The sequence below is a fragment of the Mobula hypostoma genome, chromosome 1 (assembly GCF_963921235.1).
Source record: "Mobula hypostoma chromosome 1, sMobHyp1.1, whole genome shotgun sequence".
Classification (NCBI taxonomy): domain Eukaryota; kingdom Metazoa; phylum Chordata; class Chondrichthyes; order Myliobatiformes; family Myliobatidae; genus Mobula; species Mobula hypostoma.
In genome coordinates, this window is record NC_086097.1 from 191,802,235 (window position 1) to 191,830,076 (window position 27,842).

At 41.4% G+C, this 27,842-nt stretch overlaps 1 protein-coding gene and 1 long non-coding RNA gene across 9 annotated transcripts in view; one reads left to right on the plus strand and one right to left on the minus strand.

The window, feature by feature from the left end:
* Positions 1–27,842, minus strand: part of si:dkey-181m9.8 (E3 ubiquitin-protein ligase RNF31) — a 153,646-nt gene that overhangs the window by 10,813 nt on the left and 114,991 nt on the right. For 7 of the 8 annotated variants that reach the window (XM_063062059.1, XM_063062049.1, XM_063062105.1 and 4 more), the window contains 9 exons: positions 27,089–27,271; positions 18,976–19,074; positions 15,138–15,227; positions 14,928–15,042; positions 10,456–10,574; positions 6,545–6,658; positions 4,691–4,748; positions 3,711–3,807; positions 1–169 (listed from right to left, as the gene is read on the minus strand). In XM_063062059.1, coding sequence (XP_062918129.1) covers positions 1–169; positions 3,711–3,807; positions 4,691–4,748; positions 6,545–6,658; positions 10,456–10,574; positions 14,928–15,042; positions 15,138–15,227; positions 18,976–19,074; positions 27,089–27,271 — 1,044 coding nt within the window. Of the gene's footprint in view, positions 170–3,710; positions 3,808–4,690; positions 4,749–6,544; positions 6,659–9,371; positions 10,076–10,455; positions 10,575–14,927; positions 15,043–15,137; positions 15,228–18,975; positions 19,075–27,088; positions 27,272–27,842 lie in introns of those variants that run through there. The other variant, XM_063062112.1, reaches the window with a different exon arrangement.
* Positions 157–27,163, plus strand: LOC134353773 (uncharacterized). Its single transcript, XR_010019676.1, has 3 exons — positions 157–251; positions 19,562–19,772; positions 27,080–27,163. It is a non-coding gene; the product is annotated as an uncharacterized LOC134353773 (long non-coding RNA).

The window sequence follows — 27,842 nt, forward strand, 5'->3', positions numbered from 1 at the left end:
ATTTCTTAACCTTTGTTTAAATTGTTCTTCTGGTTCATTAAGGTGTTGATTCGGGACAGGAATATTCCAGCGTTCAAATTCCATTAATATTTCATCTTTGCTGTATAGAATAGCTGGATCCAAATTATTTCTATTCACGAGTTCAACCAAGTGCTGTTTTAAATGGACACTGAAATAAAGATGAGGACATCATGTTGAAGTAGAAGTCTTTGTACACCAGTTTCTCAAATGTGTGCTCTAGGCCATTAAAGGTACTTTAAAAATTCATAAATCATAATTTATGCATTGTTCAATCTGAATAGCAACAATTTTTAACAGCAGGATATTTTTTAGAAAGGGGCTGTGATAATGGCAGCAATGTAAACACCTCAGTGCTTAACTAAAACATAAAATGGATTTTATTCAGAATAGGAGAAATAAAGAGGAAACCAAAGTAAAAACTAGTTTTATTTTATCATTGATAACATCATTGAAGTGTTTGCATTGTTATTGTTTTTCAGACCTTACTTATGGAAACTGTGGCAGTTGTTCACCACAGTTTTATCAAAATTATTAAAAACAGAGGAACATGAAATGTTCAGATTTAGCCTTTGGGATTGACTTCCTTTCTACAATATGAACGCAAAGTACAGGATAAAAATATGTTTCTACCCCATCACATCAGTTAAATCTGTTTCATGCAACTGAGTATGAGATAAAAGAAAACAACAAAAAAAGTAGATGCCGGAAATCTAAATTAGAAACAGAAAATGCTGGAAATACTCAACAAGTGAGGCTGCATCTTTGGGAAGAGAAAGACAGTTAATGCTTCAGGTGTGAAGAAAGGTCTTCCAACTGAATTGTTAACTGTTTATCTTTCCACATATACAGCCTGACCTGCTGGGCATTTCCAGCATTTTCTATTCTGATACAAGAGTAATGATACCAGAAGCTCCTGAGATGAATGTAGTAACTGGAGACATCTGACCCTGTAACAATACTAAGGCTTTACATGAACAGAGAAATACTTTAAGCATGAGCCTAAAAAGACCAGGAGTCCATAAGCACAAGATCATGTTGTAAAGGTACTGTCAGAAGTGACTGAATACAAATTTTCTAATCTCAGCCTGGTCAAGAGATGCTAGCTGGATGTTATATATACTGGCAAAGACCTTATCTCTATGAGTATTTGTACAAACTAGAGATGGTGAGGGCAAACAACAGTCTGCACTGATAAGATACTTATTTTTCTCTTTTCAAGGTTAAAAGATTGATCAAATAATTGTTCCTGGCTGACCTGATGATAGACTGTGTGACTGAATCTCTTGCTCCACAACAGAAGCAGGATTCAAATAAAACATAAAACACTGAGATATTGAAAATATTGAATATAGAAAAAGGACACATTTACTGATTTACAAATATTACAAAGAACAATTACAGTGGATTCCAGTTAACTCGGACATATTGGGACAAGTACATTTTGGCCCAATTAAACGGCTGCACCAATGAGCCGAAGTTTCATGGAAATAGTTTAAAAAAGTATAAAAAAGAGCAACTACTGTTTAACTGAGTAACAAATTATGTACTTATGTAAACAGATTTCCTGCCATCATCAGATACAACAGACAGCCATCAAACCAACTATTAGGAACTAATACAGTTCTACAGTACTGTAGTTGTATTGATAGTGTTCTAATTTGTTCTGTATTTTTATTTTAGTTCCTAATAGTTGGTTTGATGGCTGTCTGTTGTATCTGATGATGGCAGGAAATCTGTGTGGAAGAGCTGGGACAGTTCCACTCTCTCGATCTCAGAAGTCCAGGTCCAGTGGTACAAAGGTTGTTGGTACAGGGGTTCCTTGGATGCAGAGGCTGACCATGACTTTTCCTGCGCCTCATCACACCCTTTGCTCTCCACAGAATCACCTTCCTGTCCATTGGCTCTCACTGTAAATCTCACTCATCCAGTCCAGCAGAGCTCACTTCACACATTAGGACAGATGTGACCCTATCTCACTGGGGTATAAGGCCCACAGGCTTCCCTCACTTGGCTTAGCCTGCCTGTTAAACCGGTGTACAACGGTGTGGCCTCTGTCGCATGCATACAGATTTCAGGTGTCAGCTCAGTGGCACACTGCCATCTCCTTTTGATTGACGCATAAATGAACAAAATCAGCGCAGACACCCGGTGTAGGTAATGGACTGCCTTCATACAATTTTCCAACTCTTAATTGCATTCTCCAGGTCTTAATTTTAATTGTTACATTAAAGATGATTATTGGTATCTTCTAATTCTTTGTAGTTCCTAACTTGTTGAAGTAGTCAAACTGTTTAATTTTCATTCTCGGCCATTTCTGGCATCAACAAGTCTGAATGCTAGAAACCGCAGTGAGCAAAACAGCTCTGAATTGTCTTACTGATTATTTCTTGCCTCTTATCTGTGACAAAAATCACTGCATTTTAAACAGAAGCACACACAACTGATACAATTTTAAAAACTGTTTGCTCTAAGTATGGCGTAGAGTCTAATGGCCACACAAGTGTAGGCGTCTAACACTAGTCAGAAACTGTTTGATACCAGTCTCCTACCCCAATTAAGCAGCATAGTGTCCCAAATAAGCAAAGGGAATCCTGGCTATTTTGTCAATTAGCTTTTGTTCTTCAAGAATTGTCCCAAATAAGTGGCTGCCCCTATTAACCGATGGCGAAATTAACAGGAATCCACTGTATATCAATAGTTATCACTCCAAACAATGGCTCAGAAAATATTTCGTATTTACAGATCTTCCTCAGATTTTATAGGATTCCCTTTCTGAGAACTGCTTGCAACGTGAGCTGTTGATTAATGCATAAGCCAACTATATGTAGTAAAACATATACATGTTTTACTACATGTAGTAAAACTAAAGCATTCAGATCCTGCCGCAAACTGAGTTCCCACATGACAGAAGATGCCTACAGCAGCCAGCAATTCTATCCCACTGGTCTCCCAAGTACAGTCTGTACACAAGTCAAGCATTTGTAACCTGAAGCATTCATGGCCTGGATATGCAAATAAACTTCACCAATTGAAGTCATGACAAAACCAGAATTATGGATTCTCTATGATTCTGACAAGCTAATGCACGTGCAGGTAGCTGAAAATCACGCCCCAATTCCACTCATGTAGCTTTGGTTGCACCGCTCTCATACACATCCCTACAACCCTCCATTGCCTATCTCCGATATAATGTACCCCCACCACTTAGCAACCTCAGGCCTGCCTTTCCACATACTGATCTCTGAGCCAATCCTCACATAGACTTAGAGCTTTATACAAACCACTAATTCTCATTCAATGGGAGGTAGCAAGATCTGAATCTCCATTAGTCTACCACAACCACAGTCCACCTCAAGTCTCTACATAGCCTTGAAAAATGATTGTCTCCTGGATAATGAGCACCCTTACCCTCCCTCCCTTAGCCTTTGGTAACTAGCTGATGATCAGCCTTTCCCCACTATCCTACTCTGATAACCCAGAACAGTGGGTTATGCAGTTTCCTTTGTGCATTCTGCACTGGACTCCCTGGACCTGGTGGACTACAGAATTTTACTGCTGAGTGTCTCAAACATTAAGTGTTCTTTGGCTTTCCGCACGGTGCCTATTTAACAGGGGTTTGCAGGTATCATACGATTGCTCAACCAATACGTTTAACCAGTTGAGGTTCAGAGAGATGTCAGTTCACATACTTGCAGAATCCCGCATAGCCTTTCACTGAAGGTAGGCCGCACTGCTCATCCTTCAAACCGTGCGAGGTTTCCCTCTGCTCAGTAACTTTACATTTACCTAAAGAAGCAAGTGTTTTATCACAAGAAGATTTGGTAATCCATTCGTGAAGACTGCATTTTTTGACATTTGAAGAAAAAATATGATTGAATTGTATTGTTCACTACGATTAGAAGCAATATAAATCCCACAAGTTATCTTTGTACCTATTAATAGTAAGCATCTCTTGCTTACATGTAGATCCAGATGACCTAGGAAACATGTTCTTATTGAACAACATGTTGCTATGACAAAAATCTACTGAATTTTAAAAGTGGCACTGGCTTTCAGTTTTGGATCTAAAGGCTCTTAGCTCCTATGGCCTGGTTCACCACATGACTTGTCTTGGGTGCTCCAGTTCCTACCATGTGCTGAAAGTGTCAAGCTTGATAGGTTATCTGATCACAGTAAATTGCCTTTGGTAAGTTAGTGAGTGGAAGGACCTGAGGAGCACTTGATGGAAATTGGGAAGAATAGATAAGGAAAAATGATGGGAGAATGGGATTGTTCTAGCAAACTTGAAATAGTCTGTTGTGTCATCTGGAAACATGTTTTCACAAAAAAAGTGGTACTTCCTCTTTCTGTACACTTCCCAAGTTCCAGGATTTAAAAAAGTATCCTAAAGAGCCACTTCTATGATTTGCAGCCTTAAATTAAATCACTACTCACTCTTATCAAATGAATGGTTTAATACTGCATACCCAATACATGTGGAAAGATATACAGTGGTATGCAAAAGTTTGGGCACCCCTGCTCAATATTTAAGATACTGATCTCTGCTGGTGTAGATGTAGACCTATGGGAGAGCTCCATTGTAATGTCAAAGGACACATGCTAAATGTTCACATATGTTCATGCAGTACAAACTAACTTTTACACATAGTATCGTTCTTATAATAATTACCTTCCATATGACCCAGACTATTATCTGTTATGAAACCAGTCAAGGGAACATTCCCCATCTGAAAGAATAGAAATCACAGACACTAACTAAGTAGTAAAAAAGAACAATTGTTTGGTATTATTAAGATAATAACTCAATAATATGATGGCAGTAGAAAAATTTTACTATAAAGCTGGCTGATGTGTTTAAAATGTACTTTGTAATATATTAAAACTCTCAAGTTTTATCACGAGATACTTACTCCTGCATATTCCAGATTTTACATTTAAAAGTCAAAGTGTAGTTTAGTGTCATGTGACGTGTAGTTGCGACAATCCAATGAATTCCACTGCAAATACCATGTTAGCGTTCCTTCTGAGAGGACTAGAACATGAAAGCAGAGATTCTGCAGACGCTGGAATCTGAAGCAACACACAGAAAGAACTGCTGGAAGAACTCAGCAGGTTGAGTAGCATCAGTGACGGGGAAGGAAGTGTTGCTGTTTCTGAGTGAAACCCTGCATCGGGACTGAAGGTGGAGAGGAAAGATGGCCAGTATAAAAAGAATAAAGGGAGTGGTGAGAAAGGATTCTGTGATGAAAGGGGGACTGAGAAGGGGTGTAAGATGGCAGGCAAAGTGCCAGGTAGGGAGATGGAATGGAAGCATGTGTTTATCGCAGGAAAATTTGGATTCCAGGAATGAAAGGGTTATCATATGAGGAACATTTAATGGCTGTGAGTCTGTACTCACTGGAACTTAGAAGGATGAGGGGGGAATCTCATTGAAACCTTTCGAATGTTGAAAGGCCTAGACAAAATAGATATGGAAAGGATGTTTCCCATGGTGGGAAAGTCGAGGACAAGGGGGCCTCAGAATAGAGGGGCGTCCTTTCAAAACACAGATGCAGAGAAATTTCTTTAGCCAGAGGGTGGTAAACTTGAGAAATTTGTTGTCACATGCAGCTGTGGAGACCAGGTCGTTGGGTATATTTCAGGCAGAGTTTGATAGGTTCTTGATTGGACATGGCATCAAAGGTTACGGGGAGAAAGCTGAGAAATGGGGTTGAGGAGGAGAGAAAAAGGATTAGCCATGATTGGATGGTGGAGCAGACTCGATGGGCCAAATGGCCTGATTCTGCTCCTGTGTCTTATGGAAATGAGCAGAGACACAGAAGGAAGTAGCAGCAGGTGAATGATAGATGGGGGCAGACAAAGAGAGAGGAAAAAGAACAAGGAACTAAACGGAGCATGAAGAGGGGAGACAGCTGCTGGAAAGAGATAAGTAGGAACACAAATGCTAGATTCTTGAGGTGAGAATGGGAACCAATAGCTATTAAGGCAAAGACTAATAGACTTTTGATTGGTAAGGGATTAAGGGTTACATGGGGAAGGCAGGTAAATTAGGTTAATAAAAAAATCAAGACACACAAGTGACATTCTGGCACTAACATTGCATACCCACAACATTCCGCAGAACAATACAACAACAGTGAAAACAAAAACAAAACAACAGCAAAACAAATCTCCTTTCCATCCGTCCCACCCACCCACTCACCCACAGACAGGTCTCCAAACCCAGGACAGGCCGTCTCTGGCCTCTGGTCCATGGCCTTTCCATTTGTCCCACCCACCCACTCACCCACAGACTGGTTTCCAACCCCAGGACCTCCAGTCCGTAGCCTTGGATTCTCAGACTTACAGATATCGCCCCTTTGGGCCTAGTCCCCGGGATTGACCAATCACAGGGTTGACTTGTACAGAGGTATCTACAGTATGTTATAATTCTTCTATTATTTCCCCCCCTTACTTAATTATATAAAATGTGTTTTTTGTGCATTTGTTAGAGTAGGAAGTTAAGTCAGTAAATATGACTCACATTTAGCAGCTGCTTTATCCGATCCACACTCCAGTCTCTGAGGTAATAAAAACAGTTCCGCGGATGATGGGCGTGCAAACCCTTTCCAAGACAGTTATCCATGAACGTACAAGCCTGTTGTAATCAAAAAGCAGTTTCTATTATTGGGATATGGTTACTGTTAAGGTATGCAAGGTGAAAATGTAGAAAAGAGCACAAGCTAAAGAGGACTAGTTAAGTGAAGTATATTTTGGTTCAAAGCTAAATATCAGATGACATTGGACACAGAGTATGTCTTTTACTCAAGTGGGTTTAGGCAAAGAGGCTATATATAGGAACCAAAATTCAAGGAAAGGCAGGCATGAAGGTCATTAATTAATTCTTCATCAAGGAGTCACTTGCACACATCAAATCTCACCATACAAGTTGTAAAATGGCAAGGAAAAGTTCTGGGTTACAATGACATTACAGATTCATGAAAGGGAACCTACCAACCTTGGACTGACCCACCTGCTTCACCAGCCTGCCATGCGTTTGACTCTCCGTGCCCTTTCGGTAACTCACCTGATTAATGACTGCAGCCCAATACCGTTCAGAAACCATCAGATGATCAAAAATTGATTGTAGGAAAAGTAGAAAATGAGAGTAAACCAACAAGATGAGATGAGCTTTAAAAAATTAGCTTTATTTGTCACATGTACATCGAATCATATTTTAAATGCACCATTTGTGTTATCATTTGCAGTGTGCTGGGGGCAGTCCGTAAGTGTCGCCATGTTTGGTGCCAAAATAGCATGTCCACAACTTCCTAACCCTAACCTCTTTGAAATGTGTGAGGACACTGGAACATGCAGAGAAACCCACGTGGTCACAGGGAAACAAGATACAAATTACAATTTTTAATGGGGAATAAGAACATTTATCAGACATCACAGAGGTATTTTTGTATCTAACTTCAATAAGTTACAAATATGTTAGGATTACTGGAGACCCACAGGCCCACTGAGATTTAGGAAGTTTAATTACCACAAGTTGAAGAAAGTACTGCATTGACCTGCAGACCTACATATTACAAGTACACATTTGGATGAGAAGCAGGCAGAAGGGTTTTAAGGGGATCTAGACAGGAAAAAGTGAATGGATGAGGACAGGAGAGATCGTATTGTGAGAAACTCAAATGGGAAGGGAAAGTACAAGTTGCATGAAGTCCATGAGTTTCCATCTGGCTCCTTTGTGCATCTGGAAACATCACAGGTTGATGTCAGTTCTGAGATTTTCATCCAAGCTTCAGCATTGACAATACAAATATATATGCAGAAATAAAACTTACAGCATTACTGAACCCTGCTTCAAATTCCTAAAAAGATTTTGTTAAATGCTGAAAACTGTCTTGGGCTAGGTTGCCTTCGTCAATATATTTGTCTGGTCTTTTCTGGATTCTTCAACCTCGTCATTGTTACTATACTCACTTCCAGCTTATAGCTCTCAACTGAACCTTCACCTCAGAACCAGCCAGGTTTAATATCACTGATACATGTCATAAAATTTGTTCTTTTGCAACAGCAGTACATTCCAATTACAAATAATAAAAAAAATATGAAATATATATTAAAATCAAATTAAATAAGAAGCACAGAAAGAAAGCAAAAATATTAGTGAGGTAGTGTACATGGGTTCATTGTCCATTCAGAAATCTGATAGCAGAGGGGAAGTCTTCAGCCGCCTGTACCTCCTCCTTTGTGATAGCAATGAAAAGAGGGCACGCCCTAAGTGATGGGGGTCCTCAATGACGGATGCTGCCTTTTTGAGGCATCACCTTTTGAAGATGTCCTCGATACTGGGGAGGCTAGTGCCCATGATGGAGGTGGCTGAGTTTACAACATTCTGCAGCTTTTTTTGATCCTGTGCAGAGGCCCCTCTATGCTAGGTGGTAATGCAAACTGTAAGGATGTTCTCCATGGTACCTCTGTAGAAATTTGCTAGAGCCTTTGGTAACATACCAAGTCTCTAAGTCTCCTCAAACTCCTAATGAAATAAAGCTGCTGATGTGCCTTCTTTGTAATTGCATCAATATGTTGGGCCCAGGATATACCTTCAGAGATGTTGACACACTGGAACTTGAAGCTGTTCATCCATTGCACTGCTGATGAGGACTGGTGCATGTTCCCTCGACTTCCCCTTTCTGAAGTCCACACTCAATTCCTGATGCTACTGACATTGAGTGCAAGGTTGCTGTTGTAACACCACTCAACCAGCTGATCCATCTAACTCCTGTATGCCACCTCATCTCCATCTGAAATTCTGCCAACAATAGTTGTGTCTTCAGCAAAGTTACAGATGAGCTGTGCCTAGCCATACAGTCATGGGTGTAGAGAGAGTAGAGCAATGGGCTAAGCACGCATCCTTGAGCTGCACCTGTGTTGACTGTCAGAGAGGAGATATCATTTCTGATCTGTACTGACTATGGTATTCCGGTCTTCTTCTTATCGTGTCCACGGACAGTCCATACTTGGCCCAGCCAGAGCTGGACACAGTTTTGCGCCTTGTTGTTGAATTCGGCAAGATCAGCAACAGTACAGGGTTCCTCCAGCGATGGGCATTGCAGGAAATGTGGCATGGTTTGTGGCTCAGTTCCACATTCACAACACACATCAAAGTTGCTGGTGAACACAGCAGGCCAGGCAGCATCTCTAGGAAGAGGCAACCCACATCAAAGTTGCTGGTGAACGCACCAGCAACTTTGATGTGCGTTGGCTGCGTTCACCAGCAACTTTGATGTGTGTTGCCTCTTCCCAGAGATGCTGCCTGGCCTGCTGCGTTCACCAGCAACTTTGATGTGGGTTGCTTGAATTTCCAGCATCTGCAGAATTCCTGTTGGTTCCACATTCACAAGTTGTCGGGCTGGTTGTATATCCCCATTTGCTTAGTGACACCTTTGAATGACCTACAGCAGTCCTAAGTCTGTTAAGGCACTTCCAGGCTGCCCAGTTGCAATTAGCTCCTGGGGGAAGGCTTTCATCCGGTGGAATTTCCATTGTTGGGGGTTGTTTGAGACAGGTATTCTGGTGAGAAAGTCAAAGATCTGGTTGCAGAGGGAGGTACAGAGACCCTTACTACCGGTCTCCATTGATTACTGATAGGCCAACCAACCTTAACTTTGACCATGATTCTCCAACTACCTCCTCACTAGCAGCGTCCTAGATCAATGTTTTACAAACTCCCAACATGAGTAGCTCCCTCCTGCTGTACACTTACAATCCAAGCTCAATGATCTGCCCTTCCAGTTCCTGTCTGACAACATCCATTCCACCCCAAGACAAAGGAATAACTGTTTTGATCTCAGCCTAATAAACTTCCTTTCCAACCCCAGCCTGATATTACTGACTGATGACCCTCACCCTGCACTCCCGAGCCTCTCTCACCCATGACTCATGAATTCCACATTCAAACTTGGCCTTGGACTTAACCGAGCAGACACAGGAGGGGCTTTACTTGGCACAAGGCCCATTCTTGATGCCTGACTGTGTGTGTTGCTGAATCTTATGATGTGCCCTAAAACAAAAAAAAACGTACATCAGCCCACCGTGCATTGTTAGTCAAAGCAGGTTCTATTCAATGTCAAGGCAAAATAGAAATCCACAATTCACAAAACCAGATCAAGTTCAAGCTTATTATCATCCAAACATACACATGTATACAGCTAAACAAAACATCATTCCTCTAGGGCCAAGGGGCAAAACACAGTACAGATAATCACACACAGCAAATAGTAATGATGTAAAACATAGTCACAAAATAATATTAACAGAAGTTCCTGAATGGCATGGCCTGAATATTGTATTCTTCAGATGTCTATTATATGGCTTTTACTACTGAAAAGCAGCATGCACAGTAACACACTGATACAAGGTTCGGAAAGAGCAACAACTTACCGATCCTAACTTAAAAGGTCTTTTACAGCCACCACAGAACTGATATTGACATTCTGGGCAATTAAAATGCATGCATCCTCCTCTGGCCAAGTCAAATCGAGCAGTACAATTGGGGCAATCTAAAAGAAACACAAATACACACAATGAAAGAGAATACAAAACATATAGCTGGTTAAAAGTGGATACATATCAACTAGTTCAACATTACATGATATTAATGTTAAATGTAAATTTAAAGTAAGGGGTCAGCATTTTAAGACAGATTAAATGTTTTTTTTCTTCTATCTCTTAGAAGACTGTGGGTCTTAGGAACTTTCTTCCTCAAAAGGGTGAAGTGACCAGGATCTTTCTAAATTTTTTAGGCTGATGTAAATGGATTCTTGATGAGTAAGGGATAGAGAGAGGTGAAAGATTATTGCAGGTAGATGGGCGAAGATTATTGCAGTGGATGGACTTTAGCAAGATCTTGGACAAGGTCTTGCATAGGAGGTTGGTCAAGAAAATTCAGTCACTTGGCATTCATTTAGAGATGGTAAACTGGATTAGACATTAGCTTTGTGGGAGATGTCAGAGTGGTAGTAGATGGCTGCCTCTCTGAGCAGAAGCCTGCGATTAGTGGTGTGCCACAGGGATCAGTTCTGGGTCCATTGTTGTTTGTCATCTATATCGATGATCAGGATGATAATGTAGTAAACTGGATGAGAAAATTTGCAGATGACATCAAGAGTAGTGATGTAATAGACAGCGAGCAAGGATATCAAAGATGCTGCGGGATTTGGACCACCTGGAAAAATTGGCTGAAAAACAGGCAGATGGAGTTAAATGCAGACAAGTGTGAGGTGTTAAAACTTGGGAGAACAAACCAGGGTAGGCCTTACATGGTGAGTAGTAGGGCACTGAGGAGTGTGGTGGAACAGAGGGATCTGGGAATTCCTTGAAAGTAGTGTCACAAGTAGACAGGGTTGTAAAGAGAGCTTTTGGTACATTGGCCTTCATAAATCAAATTCCTGAGTACAGGAGTTGGGATGTTAGGTTGAAGCTGTATGAGATGTTGGTGAGGCCAAATTTGTATTGTGTGCAGTTCTGGTAACCAACCTGCAGGAAAGATATAAAGAAGATTGAAAGAGTACAGAGAAAACTTACAAAGAGGTTGCCAGGACTTGAGGAGCTGAGTTATAGGGATAGGTTGAGTAGGTTAGCACTTTATTCCTTAGAGCGTAGAAAAATGAGGGCAGATTAGGTAGAGGTATACAAAATTATGAGTGGTATAGATATATACAAACAAGCTTTTTCCACTGAGGGTGGGTGAGATGAGAACTAGAGGTAATTGGTTAAGGGTGAAAGGTAAAATCTTTAAGAGGACCATGAGGGGGAACTTCTACACTCAGTGGATGGTGACAGTGTGGAATGAGCTGCCAGTGAAAGTGATGGATTTCAACTTTAGAAACACAGGAACTCAGAAAACCTACAGCTCAATACAGGCCCTTCGGCCCACAAAGCTGTGCCGAACATGTCCCTACCTTAGAAATTACTAGGCTTACCCATAGCCCTCTATTTTTCTAAGCTCCATGTACCCACCCAAAAGTCTCTGAAAAGACCCTATCGTATCTGCCTCCACCACTGTTGCCAGCAGCCCATTCCACACACTCACCACTCTCTGAGTAAAAAACTTACCCCTGACATCTCCTCTGTACCTACTCCCCAGCACCTTAAACCTGTGTCCTCTTGTGGCAACTATTTCAGCCCTGGGAAAAAGCCTCTAACTATCCACACGATCAATGCCTCTCATCATCTTATACACCTCTATCAGGTCGCCTCTCATTCTCCGTCGTTCCAAGGAGAAAATGCCTATTCTCATAAGGCATGCTCCCCAATCCAGGCATCATTCCTGTAAATCTCCTCTGCACCCTTTCTATGGCTTCCACATCCTTCCTGTAGTGAGGCGACCAGAATTGAGCACGGTACTCCAAGTGGGGTCTGACCAGGGTCCTATATAGCTGCAACATTACCTCTTGGTTCCTAAATTCAATTCCACGACTGATGAAGGCCAATACACCGTACGCCTTCTTAACCACAGAGTCACCCTGCTCAGCTGCTTTGAGTGTCCTATGGGCTCGGACTCCAAGATCCCTCTGATCCTCCACACTGCCAAGAGTCTTACCATTTATACTATATTCTGCCATCATATTTGACCTACCGAAATGAACCATTTCACACTTACCTGGGTTGAACTCCATCTGCCACTCCTCAGACCAGTTTTGCATCCTATCAATGTCCCGCTGTAACCTCTGACAGCCCTCCACACTATCCACAACACCTCCAACCTTTGTGTCAACAGCAAATTTATTAATCCATCCCTGCACTTTCTCATCCAGGTCATTTATAAAAATCACGAAGAGTAAGGGTCTCAGAACAGATCCCTGAGGCACTCCACTGGTGACAGACCTCCATGCAGAATATGACCCGTCTACAACCACTCTTTGTCTTCTGTGGGCAAGCCAGTTCTGGATCCAAAAAGCAATGTCCTCTTGAATCCCATGCCATCTTACTTTCTCAATAAGCCTTGCATGGGGCACCTTATGAAAAGTCTTGCTGAAATCCATATACACTTTTAAGACAAATTTGGATAGGTACTTGGGAGGCAGGGGTATAAAGGGCTATGGTCCACATGTGAGTCGATGGGACGAAGCAGATTAATATTTCGACACTGACTAGATGGGAAAAGAACCTGTTTCAGTGCTTTAGTGTTCTAGGACTCTATAACTCTATAGATCTGATCAGCCATAATTTAATTTCAAGGCAGCACAGGCTTGAGGTGTCAACAATTTATATGCTCATAAGTAAATCAGGGTACCCGTTATCACTTCTCAGAAGATTCTGATGCTTAATTACAAAGAAACCACTGAAGAAGCTACATAACTCTGCTGGCATAATCAGGAACAGCCATAGCAAAGTTTTTTTTGCACCTGGTAAACTAAAAAAGGATTTCACCTCAGTAAACCATTTTGAAAGAGTTTCAGCACAGAAATGTTATTATTTAGTATAATATTGTAGTATTGGTTTACTATAGGACGAAGAAGCTTTAAAAGGCAACAAAATTTTTCAGAGTGATTGATATCTGGAACTTGTACCTAGAAGAGACAAGAGAATTGGGAATAATTGTTTTATTTAAGAAATATTTAGAATTGCACTTTATAAAAACAAGGCATATAAGGATATATACCTAGCACAGGCAAATGGAATTGGTGTGGACGGGCCAAAAGATCGGCATGCACTGAGCCCATTTCTGTGCTCAGTGTCTCTATATTTTCAAATGCAGTACAATTTCTCGGCCGCATTATTCCCTGCACCAGGTCCATGGGAGGCCAGGGCTGAGAAGTATATGGGCCAAAGACAAGAAATTGACACTAGCTGGCATGGATTTGTTGGGCTGAAGAGCTTGTATCAATGTTATATCGTTCTATGACTCTATAGGCATTCCCTTGATGATTTGAACCCTTAAATCAACAAAAGTCTAAGAGAGTTCCTAACTCTATCATTGAATCACCCTGTAATTTTTCAGCCCTCATGCTGGAAGATCAAAAAAAAATTGTTTTCACACTAATAAATAACTCACTGTCAAAACAGTTTCCTTAATGGTTCCTTATGCCACAGCTTGAATAGTACATGTCCTAGACGGGATATGTTGGATGTGGAAGATGTGTTGGAGAGGGTGCAAAGGAGGTTCCCACGGTTGTACTGGATGCAGCATTCTAGTTATGAGGACAGGATGGATAGGCTGGTTTGCTTTCCTTGGAGTTAAGCCTGAGGGGGACCTGATTGAGGTATGCAAAATTAGGAAGGGCATAGACAGAGAAAATGGTAGGAAGCTTCTCCCCAAACTAAAGGTGTGTAATAAAACACAGGTTTATGCTATGGGGTAAGAGGTTTAAAGAAAATCTGAGGATGATGTTTCTTTAAACCCGGGTTCCTAGAATCCAGAACATGTTGCCTAAGGCATAGAAGCAATGAACCACGTGCTAGTGAATAGAATTATGTAGGTAGGAATTTGATGGTTGGCATGGACACGATGGGCTGTAGAGTCTGTTTCTTTGCTGTCGGACTCTAAATCTTACTTAATCAAATAATGCGTCAAAAGCTGATTTTAAAAGCTATATAATGTCATTCATTGTAGATAATTGTACTGTTTTATCACATTGATTTACATAGCAAAATTGCAGTATTATTTCCAACAAGAAATCTTGTCAACTCAGAACCATTGTGGCAGCAGTCCCTCAGAATTGAGGATGACAGGCCTTCAGAAGGTTGAGAAAATGGACCCTGAACGTACATTTCTGTTAGCTGTATGGGTTATGTTGTTCCTTGGGAAGTGGAATATGCAGCCCCAGTTGTGTCCAATAGCCACAGTTCACCAGGTTGGACTAAAAGAATTAATTTATCATCAGCAGCTACTGCTGAGTGCAACTGGTTACCTATTCCATTCTTGCTGAGATAGATGTCCAACGTGCTTGCCTGATACTCAGGGTTATTCTGCTGCTTCCACATCTTGAACTGTTCACAGCTGATCCCTTCATGCTGTTGCTCCCACTGAAGAAAGAACAGGAGACGTGAAGTTCCACAAGAGTTTTGTAATGTGGATCAATTAAATGCAAAGAACTGTATAACCTAAAAAGATTACTTACAGGAATCTTACACTGGGAGCATGTGCTTTTGTTACAGGATGGACAATCCATTCTCAACCTATTGATATCATGCAACAGTCCAAAGACACACTGAAAGAAATAAGATAATCTTAACCAGGGAAACCAGATGCCTTTAATACTGCCTCAAAACATAGCTCATCCAGTTTGTATTAAAAATTTGACCAAATAATTTCAATGAAATGGCTTCTTGAAGAGATTTGTTTCCATGGGAGCTCGTAAATTAAGGGGGGGCGGCAAGCTGTAGTCATCGTTCACTAGCATACCTTTCTACAATGGCTAAAGTGATCAGACGATCAGACAGCCTTCACAGGTTCAATGAGGAAATCAAGCAAAAACTCCATAATTAACAAGTCCTAGCATTTAAGTGCTGGTACAAAAAAGCTAAACTAACATAATATTTTAAAACAGCTCAAGAGAGTCAGTCTACTTTTCGTTTCATTAATTCTGTTATTTTGAAGCCATTGCCTGATAAAGTTTGGCTGAACGTTCTCTTAAGATGTGAAAGAGGGTTGGATAAGACCATTTTAAATGTGAAATGGTACTCTGTGGAGTATTTTAAAATCCTATAGACAGAAGATGCCAAAATGTAGAATGAAGGTGCAAGAAAATACAAAGGAAATAAAGAACATCCCTTAATGTAGATTAGAAATATAGAAACATAGAAAACCTACAGCATAATACAGGCCCTTCAGCCCACAAAGCTGTGCCAAACATGTCCTAGAACTACCTAGGCTCTACACGTAGCCCTCTATTTTTCTAAGCTCCATGTAACCATCCAGGAGTCTCTTAAAAGACCCTATCATTTCCGTCTCCACCGCCTGCAGTCCATTCCACGCATTCACCACTCTCTACATAAAAAAACTTACCCCTGACATCTCCTCTGTACCTAGGTTGTTCAAAGAGGGGCAAATTATGAGGCTATAAGGCTAGAACTTGCGGGTGTGAACTGGGATGATGTTTTTGCAGGGAAATGTACTATGGGCATGTGGTCGATGTTTAGAGATCTCTTGCAGGATGTTAGGGATAAATTTGTCCCAGTGAGGAAGATAAAGAATGGTAGGGTGAAGGAACCATGGGTGACAAGTGAGGTGGAAAATCTAGTCAGGTGGAAGAAGGCAGCATACATGAGGTTTAGGAAGCAGGGATCAGATGGGTCTATTGAGGAAAATAGGGAAGCAAGAAAGGAGCTTAAGAAGGGGCTGAGAAAAGCAAGAAGGGGGCATGAGAAGGCCTTGGTGAGTAGGGTAAAGGAAAACCCCAAGGCATTCTTCAATTATGTGAAGAAAAACAGGATGGCAGGAGTGAAGGTAGGACCGATTAGAGATAAAGGTGGGAAGATGTGCCTGGAGGCTATGGAAGTGAGCGAGGTCCTCAATGAATACTTCTCTTCCGTATTCACCAATGAGAGGGAACTTGATGATGGTGAGGACAATATGAGTGAGGTTGATGTTCTGGAGCATGTTGATATTAAGAGAGAGGAGGTGTTGGAGTTGTTAAAATACATTAGGACGGATAAGTCCCCGGGGCCTGACGGAATATTCCCCAGGCTGCTCCACGAGGCGAGGGAAGAGATTGCTGAGCCTCTGGCTAGGATCTTTATGTCCTCGTTGTCCACGGGAGTGGTACCGGAGGATTGGAGGGAGGCAAATGTTGTCCCCTTGTTCAAAAAAGGTAGTAGGGATAGTCCGGGTAATTATAGACCAGTGAGCCTTACGCCTGTGGTGGGAAAGCTGTTGGAAAAGATTCTTAGAGATAGGATCTCTGGGCATTTAGAGAATCATGGTCTGATCAGGGACAGTCAGCATGGCTTTGTGAAGGGCAGATCGTGTCTAACAAGCCTGATAGAGTTCTTTGAGGGGGTGACCAGGCATATAGATGAGGGTAGTGCAGTGGATGTGATCTATATGGATTTTAGTAAGGCATTTGATAAGGTTCCACACAGAAGGCTTATTCAGAAAGTCAGAAGGCATGGGATCCAGGGAAGTTTGGCCAGGTGGATTCAGAATTGGCTAGCCTGCAGAAGGCAGAGGGTCGTGGTGGAGGGAGTACATTCAGATTGGAGGATTGTGACTAGTGGTGTCCCACAAGTATCTGTTCTGGGACATCTACTTTTCGTGATTTTTATTAACAACCTGGATGTGGGGGTAGAAGGATGGGTTGGCAAGTTTGCAGACGACACAAAGGTTGGTGGTGTTGTAGATGGTGTAGAGGATTGTCAAAGATTGCAGAGACACATTGATAGGATGCAGAAGTGGGCTGAGAAGTGGCAGATAGAGTTCAATCCGGAGAAGTGTGAGGTGGTACACATTGAAAGGACAAACTCCAAGGCAGAGTACAAAGTAAATGGCAGGATACTTGGTAGTGTGGAGGAGCAGAGGGATCTCGGGGTACATGTCCACAGATCCCTGAAAGTTGCCTCACAGGTGGATAGGGTAGTCAAGAAAGCTTATGGGGTGTTATCGTTCATAAGTCGAGGGACAGAGTTTAAGAGTCGCGATGTAATGATGCAGCTCTATAAAACTCTGGTTAGGTCACACTTGGAGTACTGTGTCCAGTTCTGGTTGCCTCACTATAGGAAGGATGTGGAAGCATCGGAAAGGGTACAGAAGAGATTTACCAGGATTCTGCCTGGTTTAGAGAGTATGCATTATGATCAGAGATTAAGGGTGCTAGGGCTTTACTCTCTGAAAAGAAGGATGATGAGAAGAGACATGATAGAGGTATACATGATAATAAGAGGAATAGATAGAGTGGATAGCCAGCGCCTCTTCCCTAGGTCACCACTGCTCAAAACAAGAGGACATGGCTTAAGGTAAGGGGTGGGAAGTTCAATGGGGATATTAGAGGAAGGTTTTTTACTCAGAGAGTGGTTGGTGCGTGGAATGCACTACCTGAGTCAGTGGTGGAGGCAGGTACACTCGTGAAGTTTAAGAGACTACTAGACAGGTATATGGAGGAATTTAAGGTGGGGGCTTATATGGAAGGCAGGGTTTGAGGGTCGGCACAACATTGTGGGCTGAAGGGCCTGTACTGTGCTGTACTATTCTATGGTCTATGTTCTAAATACAAGTCCCAAGCTCCTCTCAGCTCAGCAGACAGATTATTGCCAAATATGATACAGGCTAAAACCATCATATTTTTAGATTGTAAAATATTCAATCATCAGGCAGGGAAGTGACCCCAAATGTTACTGAATTGCCGAAGAGATTTGAGTGTGGTCTCCTGCTGCAGTTGATCTTCCTCTAATGTAGAATTATAGAACTTGGACAAAGTGACATCCCAGAACAGGTTCCAATAGTTCAGTACTGGGAAGGTTTCTAATTCAAAAACCTGGGATCAATAAAGTATGACTATGACTATGACTACACCTTTGACCACCTTGTAATTCATGCTAGAACATGTGGGTTTCTACATATTAAGTATCGGCAGTTTCTATGGGATGTTTCTATATGCAAGTGACTATATAGTCTTGCCCTTAAAATAAAGAATGGTCACAATCAAGTCCTTGAGATTACTAACAGCATGTGATTGAATGACAGATACAGCATTGCTTCCAAGAGAGGAGAAACAAACAATCAGGAGAAGACACTCACTACCTTAAGCTTTTCAATTAGATTATCTATCAGTTTTGGTTGTTTAACTTCTAATAACTTTGCCTAAAATAAGACCGATTAGAATCTTTTTCATTGCTTTGCTTTCCCTAGATTCTTGTTACAAATATTCATAAAAAAAACAAATTTTAACATGCATAAAAAGAGTTACTAAAATAATGCCTCTACTTCGAAACTGAAATAAAATAACCACAAGATTGTCTTACATGTGCACACCATCTGAAGTTTGGCATTTCCATCAGCGTTCGGTCTCGTAGCTTTTTTTGAAATAATTCATGTGTTTTTTCATCAAGATAATGGCGAATCTATATGTTATGAAAGAACAAATTTTTCTAGTCCATCACAGTCAATAGTTAATTTTTAAAATATACATTCATGATGACTTAATTACTGAAGTCTAGAATTAAATTTCACAATATTTTAATATATGTTCAATAAAAATGTCACACCTCAAATTTTTTCCCAATATTGACAAATTTTCTTTTTAATTTAAAAAAATGTTAAGCTTCAATTATCTTGTAATCACCTGAATTATTTACTAAATATTTTGCAATAAATTTTAATGAACTGTCAATCCATATAATTTAAAGTTTTGCAAATCATAAAATCAAGTGGATTGGTCGAGGGGGGGGTTTAAAATAAAAGTAATACACAGGCTAAACACCACTGTATTCTCATAAAAATTACATCTTTTATCTCTTTATGGCTTTTTAGTTGCCATCTGTTGGTTTTTAAAAGCTTACCTATCCTCTAACTTCCCACTAATTTCTGCTCTATTATGCGCCTTCTTAGACCAGGCGAGATACGTGGAAGCATTTACAGCATTGTGTCCAAGTTCGGCTGGGATCTAGTCTCCTCTGTTAGTGCTGCCCTCCTGTGTTCGAGCAGTGGAATGACAGGCTGGATTGCGTGCATCTATCTACTACACACTTCCAGGGGACTGTACCATTGATTGCCAGACATTATCGCTCTTGGTCTTGGACTATATATGTGTTTTTTTTGAGTGAGTATGTTTCTTTGCTCACTATTTGTGATTAAGTTACTTATTATTTTTGAATGTTTGCTTGTGATTTTGAATGTTTTGCACCTTGGCCAGAACTATGCTGTCTCATTCAGCTGTATCTATGTATAGATCATAGGACAGAGACATAGGAGCAGAACTAGGCCACTCAGCCTATTGAGTCTACTCTGCCATTCCATCATGGCTGATCCTGGATCTTTGATCCCACTCAACCCCATATACCTGCCATCTGGCCATATCCTCCTGACCAATCAGAAAATGATCAAATTTGGCCTTAATTATACCCACAAACTTGGCCTCCACTTCTGTCTGTGGCAGAGCATTCCACCGATTCAGCTAAAAAAATTCCTCCTTACCTCTGTTCTAAAAGGTCACCCCTCAATTTTGAGGCTGTGCCCTTTAGTCCTGAATATTCCCACCATAGGAAACATCCTCTCCACATCCACATTATCTAGTCATTTCAACACTCGGTAGGTTTCAACGAGATCCCCCACATTCTTCTAAGTTCCAGTGAGTACAGGCACAAAGCTGCCAAACGCTCCTCATATGTTAAGCCTTCAGGAATCATCCTTGTGAACCTCCTCTGGACTCTCTCCAATTGCAACACAATCTCTCTGAGATATGGGGCCCAAAACTGCTGACGCTACTTGAGGTACGGCCTGACTAGTGTCTTATAAAGGCTCAGCATTATCTCCTTGCTTTTATATTCTATTCCTCCTGAAATAAATGCCAACAGTGCATTTGCCTTCTTTACCACAGACTCAACCTGTAAATTAACCTCTGGGAGTCTTGCACAAGGACCCCGAAGCCCCTCTGCAACCTTCTCCCCATTTAGATAACAGCCTGCACCGTTGTTCCTTTTCCCAAAATGCATTATCATACATTTCCCAACACTGAGTTCCATCTGCCACTTCTTTGCCCATTCTTCCAATTTGGATAAGTCCTGCTGCAATCGCATTGCTTCCTCAGCACTACTTACGTATCTTCATATCATCTGCAAACTTTGCCATAAAGCCTTCAATTCCATTATCCAAATAACTGAAAAACAATGTGAACATTAGCAAATGTGAAAACTGACCCGAGGAACACCACTAGTCACTGGCAGCCAACCAAAAGAGCCCCCTTATATTCCCACTCACTGCTGCCTGCCTGTCAGCCATTCCTCTATCCATGCCAGTAGCCTTCATGTAACGCCATAGGATTTTATCCTGTTCAGCCACCTAATGTGTGGCACCTTATCCAATGTCTTCTGAAAATCTGAGTAAATGACATCCACTGTCTCTCCTTTGTTATTTCCTCAAAGATCTCTAACAGATTTCCCAGGCAAGATTTCCCCTCACAGAAACCATGCTGATTTTGACTTATTTTATCATTAGTCTCTGAGTACCCCAAAACCTCACCCTTAATAACAGACACCAACACTTTCCCAACCACTGAGGTTAGACTAACTGGCTTATAATTTCCTTTCTTTTGTCTTCCTCCCTTCTTAAGGAGTGGAGTGACACTTGCAATTTTTCAGTCCTCCCCAAAACTTCATCCTTAATAATAGACTACAACACTTTCCCAACCACTGAGGTTAGACTAAATGGCCTCTAATTTCCTTTCTTTTGTCTTCCTCTTTTCCTAAAGAGTGGAGTGACATTTGCAATTTTCTAGTCCTCCGGGACCATGCCAGAATCAAGTGACAACCCTCTAGTCACCACTAGTCACAACCCTCCAATCCAAATGTACTCCCTCCACCACGACCCTCTGCCTTCTGCAGGTAAGCCAATTCTGAATCCACCTGGCCAAACTCCCTGGATTCTATGCCTTCTGACGTTCTGAATAAGCCTACCATGTGGAACCCTGTCAAATGCCTTACTAAAATCCATATAGATCACATCCACTGCACTACCCTCATCTATATGCCTGGTCACCTCCTCAAAGAACTCTATCAGGCTTGTTAGACACGATCTGCCCTTCACAAAGCCATGCTGACTGTCCCTGATCAGACCATGATTCTCTCAATGCCAACAGATCCTATCTCTAAGAATCTTTTCCATCAGCTTTCCCACCACAGACGTAAGGCTCAATGGTCTATAATTACCCAGACTATCCCTACAACCTTTTTTGAACAAGGGGACAACAATCGGCTGCCTCCAATCCTCCGGTACTATTCCCATGGACAACGAGGACATAAAGATCCTAGCCAGAGGCTCAGCAATCTCTTCCCTCACCTCATGGAGCAGCCTGGGGAATATTCCGTCAGGCCCCGGGGACTTATCCGTCCTAATGTATTTTAACAACTCCAACACCTCCTCTCCCTTAATATCAACATGCTCCAGAACATCAACCTCACTCATATTGTCCTTACCATCATCAAGCTCCCTCTCATTGGTGAATACCAAAGAGAAGTATTCATTGAGGACCTCGCTCACTTCCACAGCCTCCAGGCACATCTTCCCACCTTTATCTCTCATCGGTCCTATCTTCACTCCTGTCATCCTTTTGCTCCCATATGATTCCCATAATGTGTTTTTTACCCTTTATGTATAGCTTGAATGATAATTAGACATGACTTGATCTTTGGCAGTTAAGCTCTTCTTTCAGCCACAACTCGGTGATGCCCACAACATTATACCTGCCAATCTCTAACTGTACTACAAGCACATCTACCTTATTCCATATCCTGCGCACATTCAAATATAACATCTTCAGTCCTGTATTTATCACCCTTTGTGATTTTGTCCACCTGTTACAATGCAACTCATTCCACTGACTGCAATTTTGCCCTATCATCTGCTTGTCCTTCCTGATAGTCTCACTAAACACTACTTCTGCTTGTGTACCAACTGCCTTTCCTCAGCCCTATCACGCAGTTTCCAAGCCCCCTTCCAAATTAGGCTAAACCCTCCCCAACAGCTCTAGCAAACCTGCCTGTAAGGATTATCCCCCTTGGGTTCAGGTGTAACCCATCCATTTTGTACAGGCCATACCTTCTCCAGAAGAGATCTCAATGACCTAGAAATCTGAAGCCGTGCCCCCTGCACCAGTTCCTCAGACACACATTCATCTGCCAAGTCATCCTATTCTTACCTTCGCTGGCATGTGGCACAGGCAGAAATCCAGAGATTACTACCCTGGAGGTCCTGCTTTTCAGTTTTCTACCTAGCTCCCTAAATTCTCCCTTCAGGACCACCTTTATCCTCCCAATGTCTTTGGCGCCAATGTGTACCAAATCTGTTCCCCCACACCCCCTCCCCATTTAGAATGCTGTGGATTTGATCCGAGACAACCCTGACCCTGGCACCTGGGAAGGGCACAAAACTATTCACAATACTCCACATAAGGCCACACCAGTGCCTTATAAAGTCACAGCTAAAGCACATTAACTCTCCTCCACCTCACCTGCGGCTAATAAAGATTGAAAAATCTGTCAAAACCCCAGCAATCACCTCCCTTATTTCCTCTAGCATTCTAACACAGATCTCAATACAGCCTTAGGGATTTATCAACTATTATGTATTCCATGACATCTACCACCTCCCCCTTTGTAATAATGACATGCTCCTGTCTATCAGCATCCCTCCCTGAACTTACTATCCTCCACATTCCTTCTCAGTGGTGATTTACAGATAAGGAGTCATCATTTTGGATCTCACCCATATCCCATTTTCCCCAGATAGATTACCTCTTTGTTGCCTCAGAGTACCCACACATTCATTAGCTGCTCCTGCTCCTAATACAGAACAACAAAGGGCTTTGCTCAATATTATTTGCCAAAGATATTTAATGGCCCCTCTTTATCCTTTCTTTCTTTAGTACTCCCTTACACTCTGTATATTCCTCAAGGAACTTGAATGATTCCAATTTCCTATACATGCCATACATTTCCTTTTTTTTTCACCTGAGCAAACTTTCAATAACTTCTGTCATCCAAAGGTCCCCAATCTTAATACCTTTGCCCTTCACCTTTATCCAATGTGCTGTTTCTGAACTCTTGATGACTCTTTCACAATTCTGTCTGTTCTGTTTACCAAGAGAGTTCTCCTCAATTATCTTGACAGCAGTTTACATACCACCAGCTGCTGACTATAATCAGGCACTCGAGATATTGCGTGATGCTGTCTCCAAACAAGAAGCATTCCATCTCGATGCATTTCAGATCACAACTTCCAGGCTTATTTGAAGAAAACCCTGCCTAATTACCAACAGCATATAACCTGTAGCATCAGAGGTCCCAACACACTGTTATACTAAGATAAGGAATGTCTACCACAGATCACAAGTCTGTCCTTCTCCTACCTGCATATCGGCAGAGACCAAAGAGCACAGCTCCAATGATTAGGACTATGAAGAGGTGATCAGAGCAACTACAAGATTACCTTGAGTCAGTGAACGGGGATATGTTCAATGACTCATCTGAGGATCTGAATGGTTGTCGCGGACTTTATTGAGTGTGTCCCCACAAAACCATTCAGAACTATCCCCCGTCAGAAACCCTGGATGAACCATGAGACCCATAATCTGCTGAGCGCCAGATCAGGGGCATTCAAGTCTGGTGACCAAGGAAGTTACAAGAATCCAGGTATGTTCTCCAGAAATCCATGGTCAAAGTGACATTTCCAGACTTAACGTGAATCAACAAATGATGCTCGACAGTTGTGGCAGGGCTTGAATACTATCAACTCTGATAAAGTTAAAATAAGCGACACCAGAGCTTCACTTCCAGATGAGCTCAATGCCTTTTACACTCGCTTTGACCGTCAAAAAAATGGAGGAACCATCACAAAACGCCACAACCCCGATGATCCTGTGATTTCAGTCTCCGAGGCCGACATGTGAGCAGCCTTCAGGAGGATGAACTCATGTAAAGCATCTGGCTCAAACAGGGTACCTAGCCACTACTAAAGAACTGTGCCGATCCAATGGCCGGAGTGTTCACTGACGTTTCTAACCTCTCGTTTCGGCAGACTGAGTTGCCCACCTGCTTCAAACAGGCTTCAATTATACTGGTGCCTAAGAAGAACATGGTAATCTGTCTCAATGACTATCATCCAGTAGCACTTACTGTACATCCACAGTGATGAAGTGTTTTGAGAGGGTGATGATGAAACATATCAAGTCCTGTCTGAAAAATAACTTGGATCCACTCCAATTTGCCTACTGGTTCAACAGGTCCACAGCAGATGCCATTTCATTGGTTCTTCACTCACCCTGGAACATCTGGACAGCGAAGATGTATACATCAGGGCGATCTTTTTCGACTACATTCGGCATTCAATACCATTATCTCTTCAAAACTGATCAACAATCTTCAAAACCTTGGCCTCAACATCTTCTTGTTCAATTGGATTCAGGATTTCATCACTTGCAAAATCCAGTCAGTTCAGACTGGCAACGACATCTCTTCCATAATCTCCATCAGCACAGGTGCACCACAAGGCTGTGTGCTTAGCCCCCTGCTCTACATTTATAACATATTCATGTTTGATGATGACACCGCTCTCATAGGCCAAATCAAAGTTGGTGATGAATCAGCATATAGGAGGGAGAATGGAACTCTGTCTGAGTGGTGCCACAACAACAACCTCCAACTCAATGTCAGCAAGACCAAGGAGCTGATTATAGGAGAAGGAAACCAGAGGTCCATGAGCCAGTCCTCATCAGAGGATCAGAGGTGGACAGGGTCAGCAACTTTAAATTCCTCGGTGTTATTATTTTAGAGGACATGTCCTGGGTCCAGCAAATAAATGCAATTATGAAGAAAGCATGGCAGCACCTCTATTTCGTTAGGAGTTTGCAAATATTCTGCATATCATCTAAAACACTGACAAACTTCTATAAATGTGTTTGACAACCTTGCTAACATAGAACCATACAGCACGACAGGCCCTTCAGGCCAATGTTTGTGCCAACCATGATGCCAATTTAAACTATTCCCTACCTACTAATGTACCTGTCTAAATGCCTACTGGAGAGTACAGTGACTGGCTGCTTCACAGCCTGGTATGGGAACACCAATGTTTCTGAACAGAAAATCCTACAAAAGTAATGCATATGGCTCAGTACATCATGAGTAAAGACCTCACCACCATTAAGCACATCTACAAGAATGCAATCGCAAGAAAGCCGCATCCATCATCAGGGACACTCACCACCTAGGACACTGTCTCTTCTTGCTGCCATCAGGAAGAAGATACCGGAAGTTCAGAACTCACACTACCAGGTTCAGAAACAGCTATTACCCTTCAACCATCAGGCTCTTGAACCAAAACTTCACTCAACTTCACTTAGCCCATTATTAAAATGTCCCTACAATCTATGGACTCATTTTCAAGGACTGCTCATCTCATGTTCTCAATGCTTTTTGCTTATTTATTTATTATTATTTCTTTCTTTTTGTGTTTGCACATTTTTTACCTTTTGTACACTGGTTGAATGCCAAGCAGGTGGGGCCTTTCATTGATTCTGGCTATATTATTATCCTATTGATTTATTGAGTATGCCCGCAAGACAATGAATCTCAGGGTTGTATATGGTGACACATATATAATTTGATAATAAGTTTACTTTGAACTGTGAACAAAACTCCATCGCGTCAGATGACGCTTCACCCTCCAGCATCAGCTCCCAATCTACTTTTGCCAGATATACTTTTTCACCTTTGAAACCAGTTTAGGACCAAAACGTGAGTACAAACCTTATCCTTTGCCATAACTATCTCGAAACATAGAATTATAGTTGATCCCAATTTCCAAAGTGTTTCCCAACTAATATTCCCACTACCTGCCTGGTCTCATTTCTTGACATCAGATCATTTAAGGCCCCCCTCTGGTACGACTATCTATACATTGTTTCAAAGACTATCCGAGATGAACAACAGATTCTGCTGCATCTGCACTCTTTCCATAAGGCAACATGAATCAATAAATGGGAAAGTTTAAAACTCCCAATACTATAAACTATTGCTTTTACACCCTTCTGCACTGTGTTACATGTCAGTTCTTCTAATTTCATATTGATTGTTGTGAGGTCTATTGTGTAATCCCAAGAATGTCACTCCCTCTCTCTTATTCCTAAATTCTATCCATATGGTCTCATTGGGTAATCCCTCCAGAATATCCTCCCTACGCACTGTCGAGTTACACTCCCTTATCAGGGTACAGCTATCCCTACTTTCTTGTTCACCTTCCATCACATATGAAACTTGTCCAGAACATTAACATGTTTCTCATGCCCTTCACTCAACCACATTTCCAAGATTGCAATAATATTGTAAGGTCAATTTCTTTCTTCTTATGTTTCAGAATTCTCACCTGGATGTCCAAGAAACTGAAGTATTCTGTGATACCCTCTTGGAGATGGGGGCTTTTCAGATCTGGGGTCCTACATATTGGGCAAACTACGTTGACAATACTTTGTTCCTTTATGACCAATGAGAAATATTTCTTAAAACAATTTTCACAGAAAGAACAGTTGCAGTGAGTCATTGTGACAACCTTTAAAAATAAAAGAGTAAGGTTTTAAATTTATGTCATTTATTCAATGAACCACATTTATCTATCTCACACTATTTAAGATAAACTACTGAGAAACAGCATTCACACAATATATACATTTTAAATTGAAACGAAGTGAATTACTTTTATGAGTTCCACGATAAATTTTAATAGCAATGACTGCATTTCATTACATAGTGTCGGCAAGGATTCAGGTCCAATAGTATAGTGGGGCAAAAGGGAAAATAAACTTTTCAAAAATGTCTGAAGGATGGCAAATGGTGGGTGGTTTGAAATGGACAGTTTTATAATGCAGGACATGGGAGCTAGATTAAAGTCCAGAATTTGGTGCGCTAGCTCTTTCTGTTCAATATATTAATTTCTGATCTGAAGAAAGTTAGAAGCAATATATTCATTAATTTTTGGGGATAATCTCAGATTGTTTGCAAGTATCAGCAACTCAGTCAGAAATAAAATCTCGATTGGGATACAATATAGTATTGGGCCCAATGTCCTACTGAATCAGTAAGTGTGAAGAAATGCACAGAGGTTCACAGATGAAAGCCAAAAG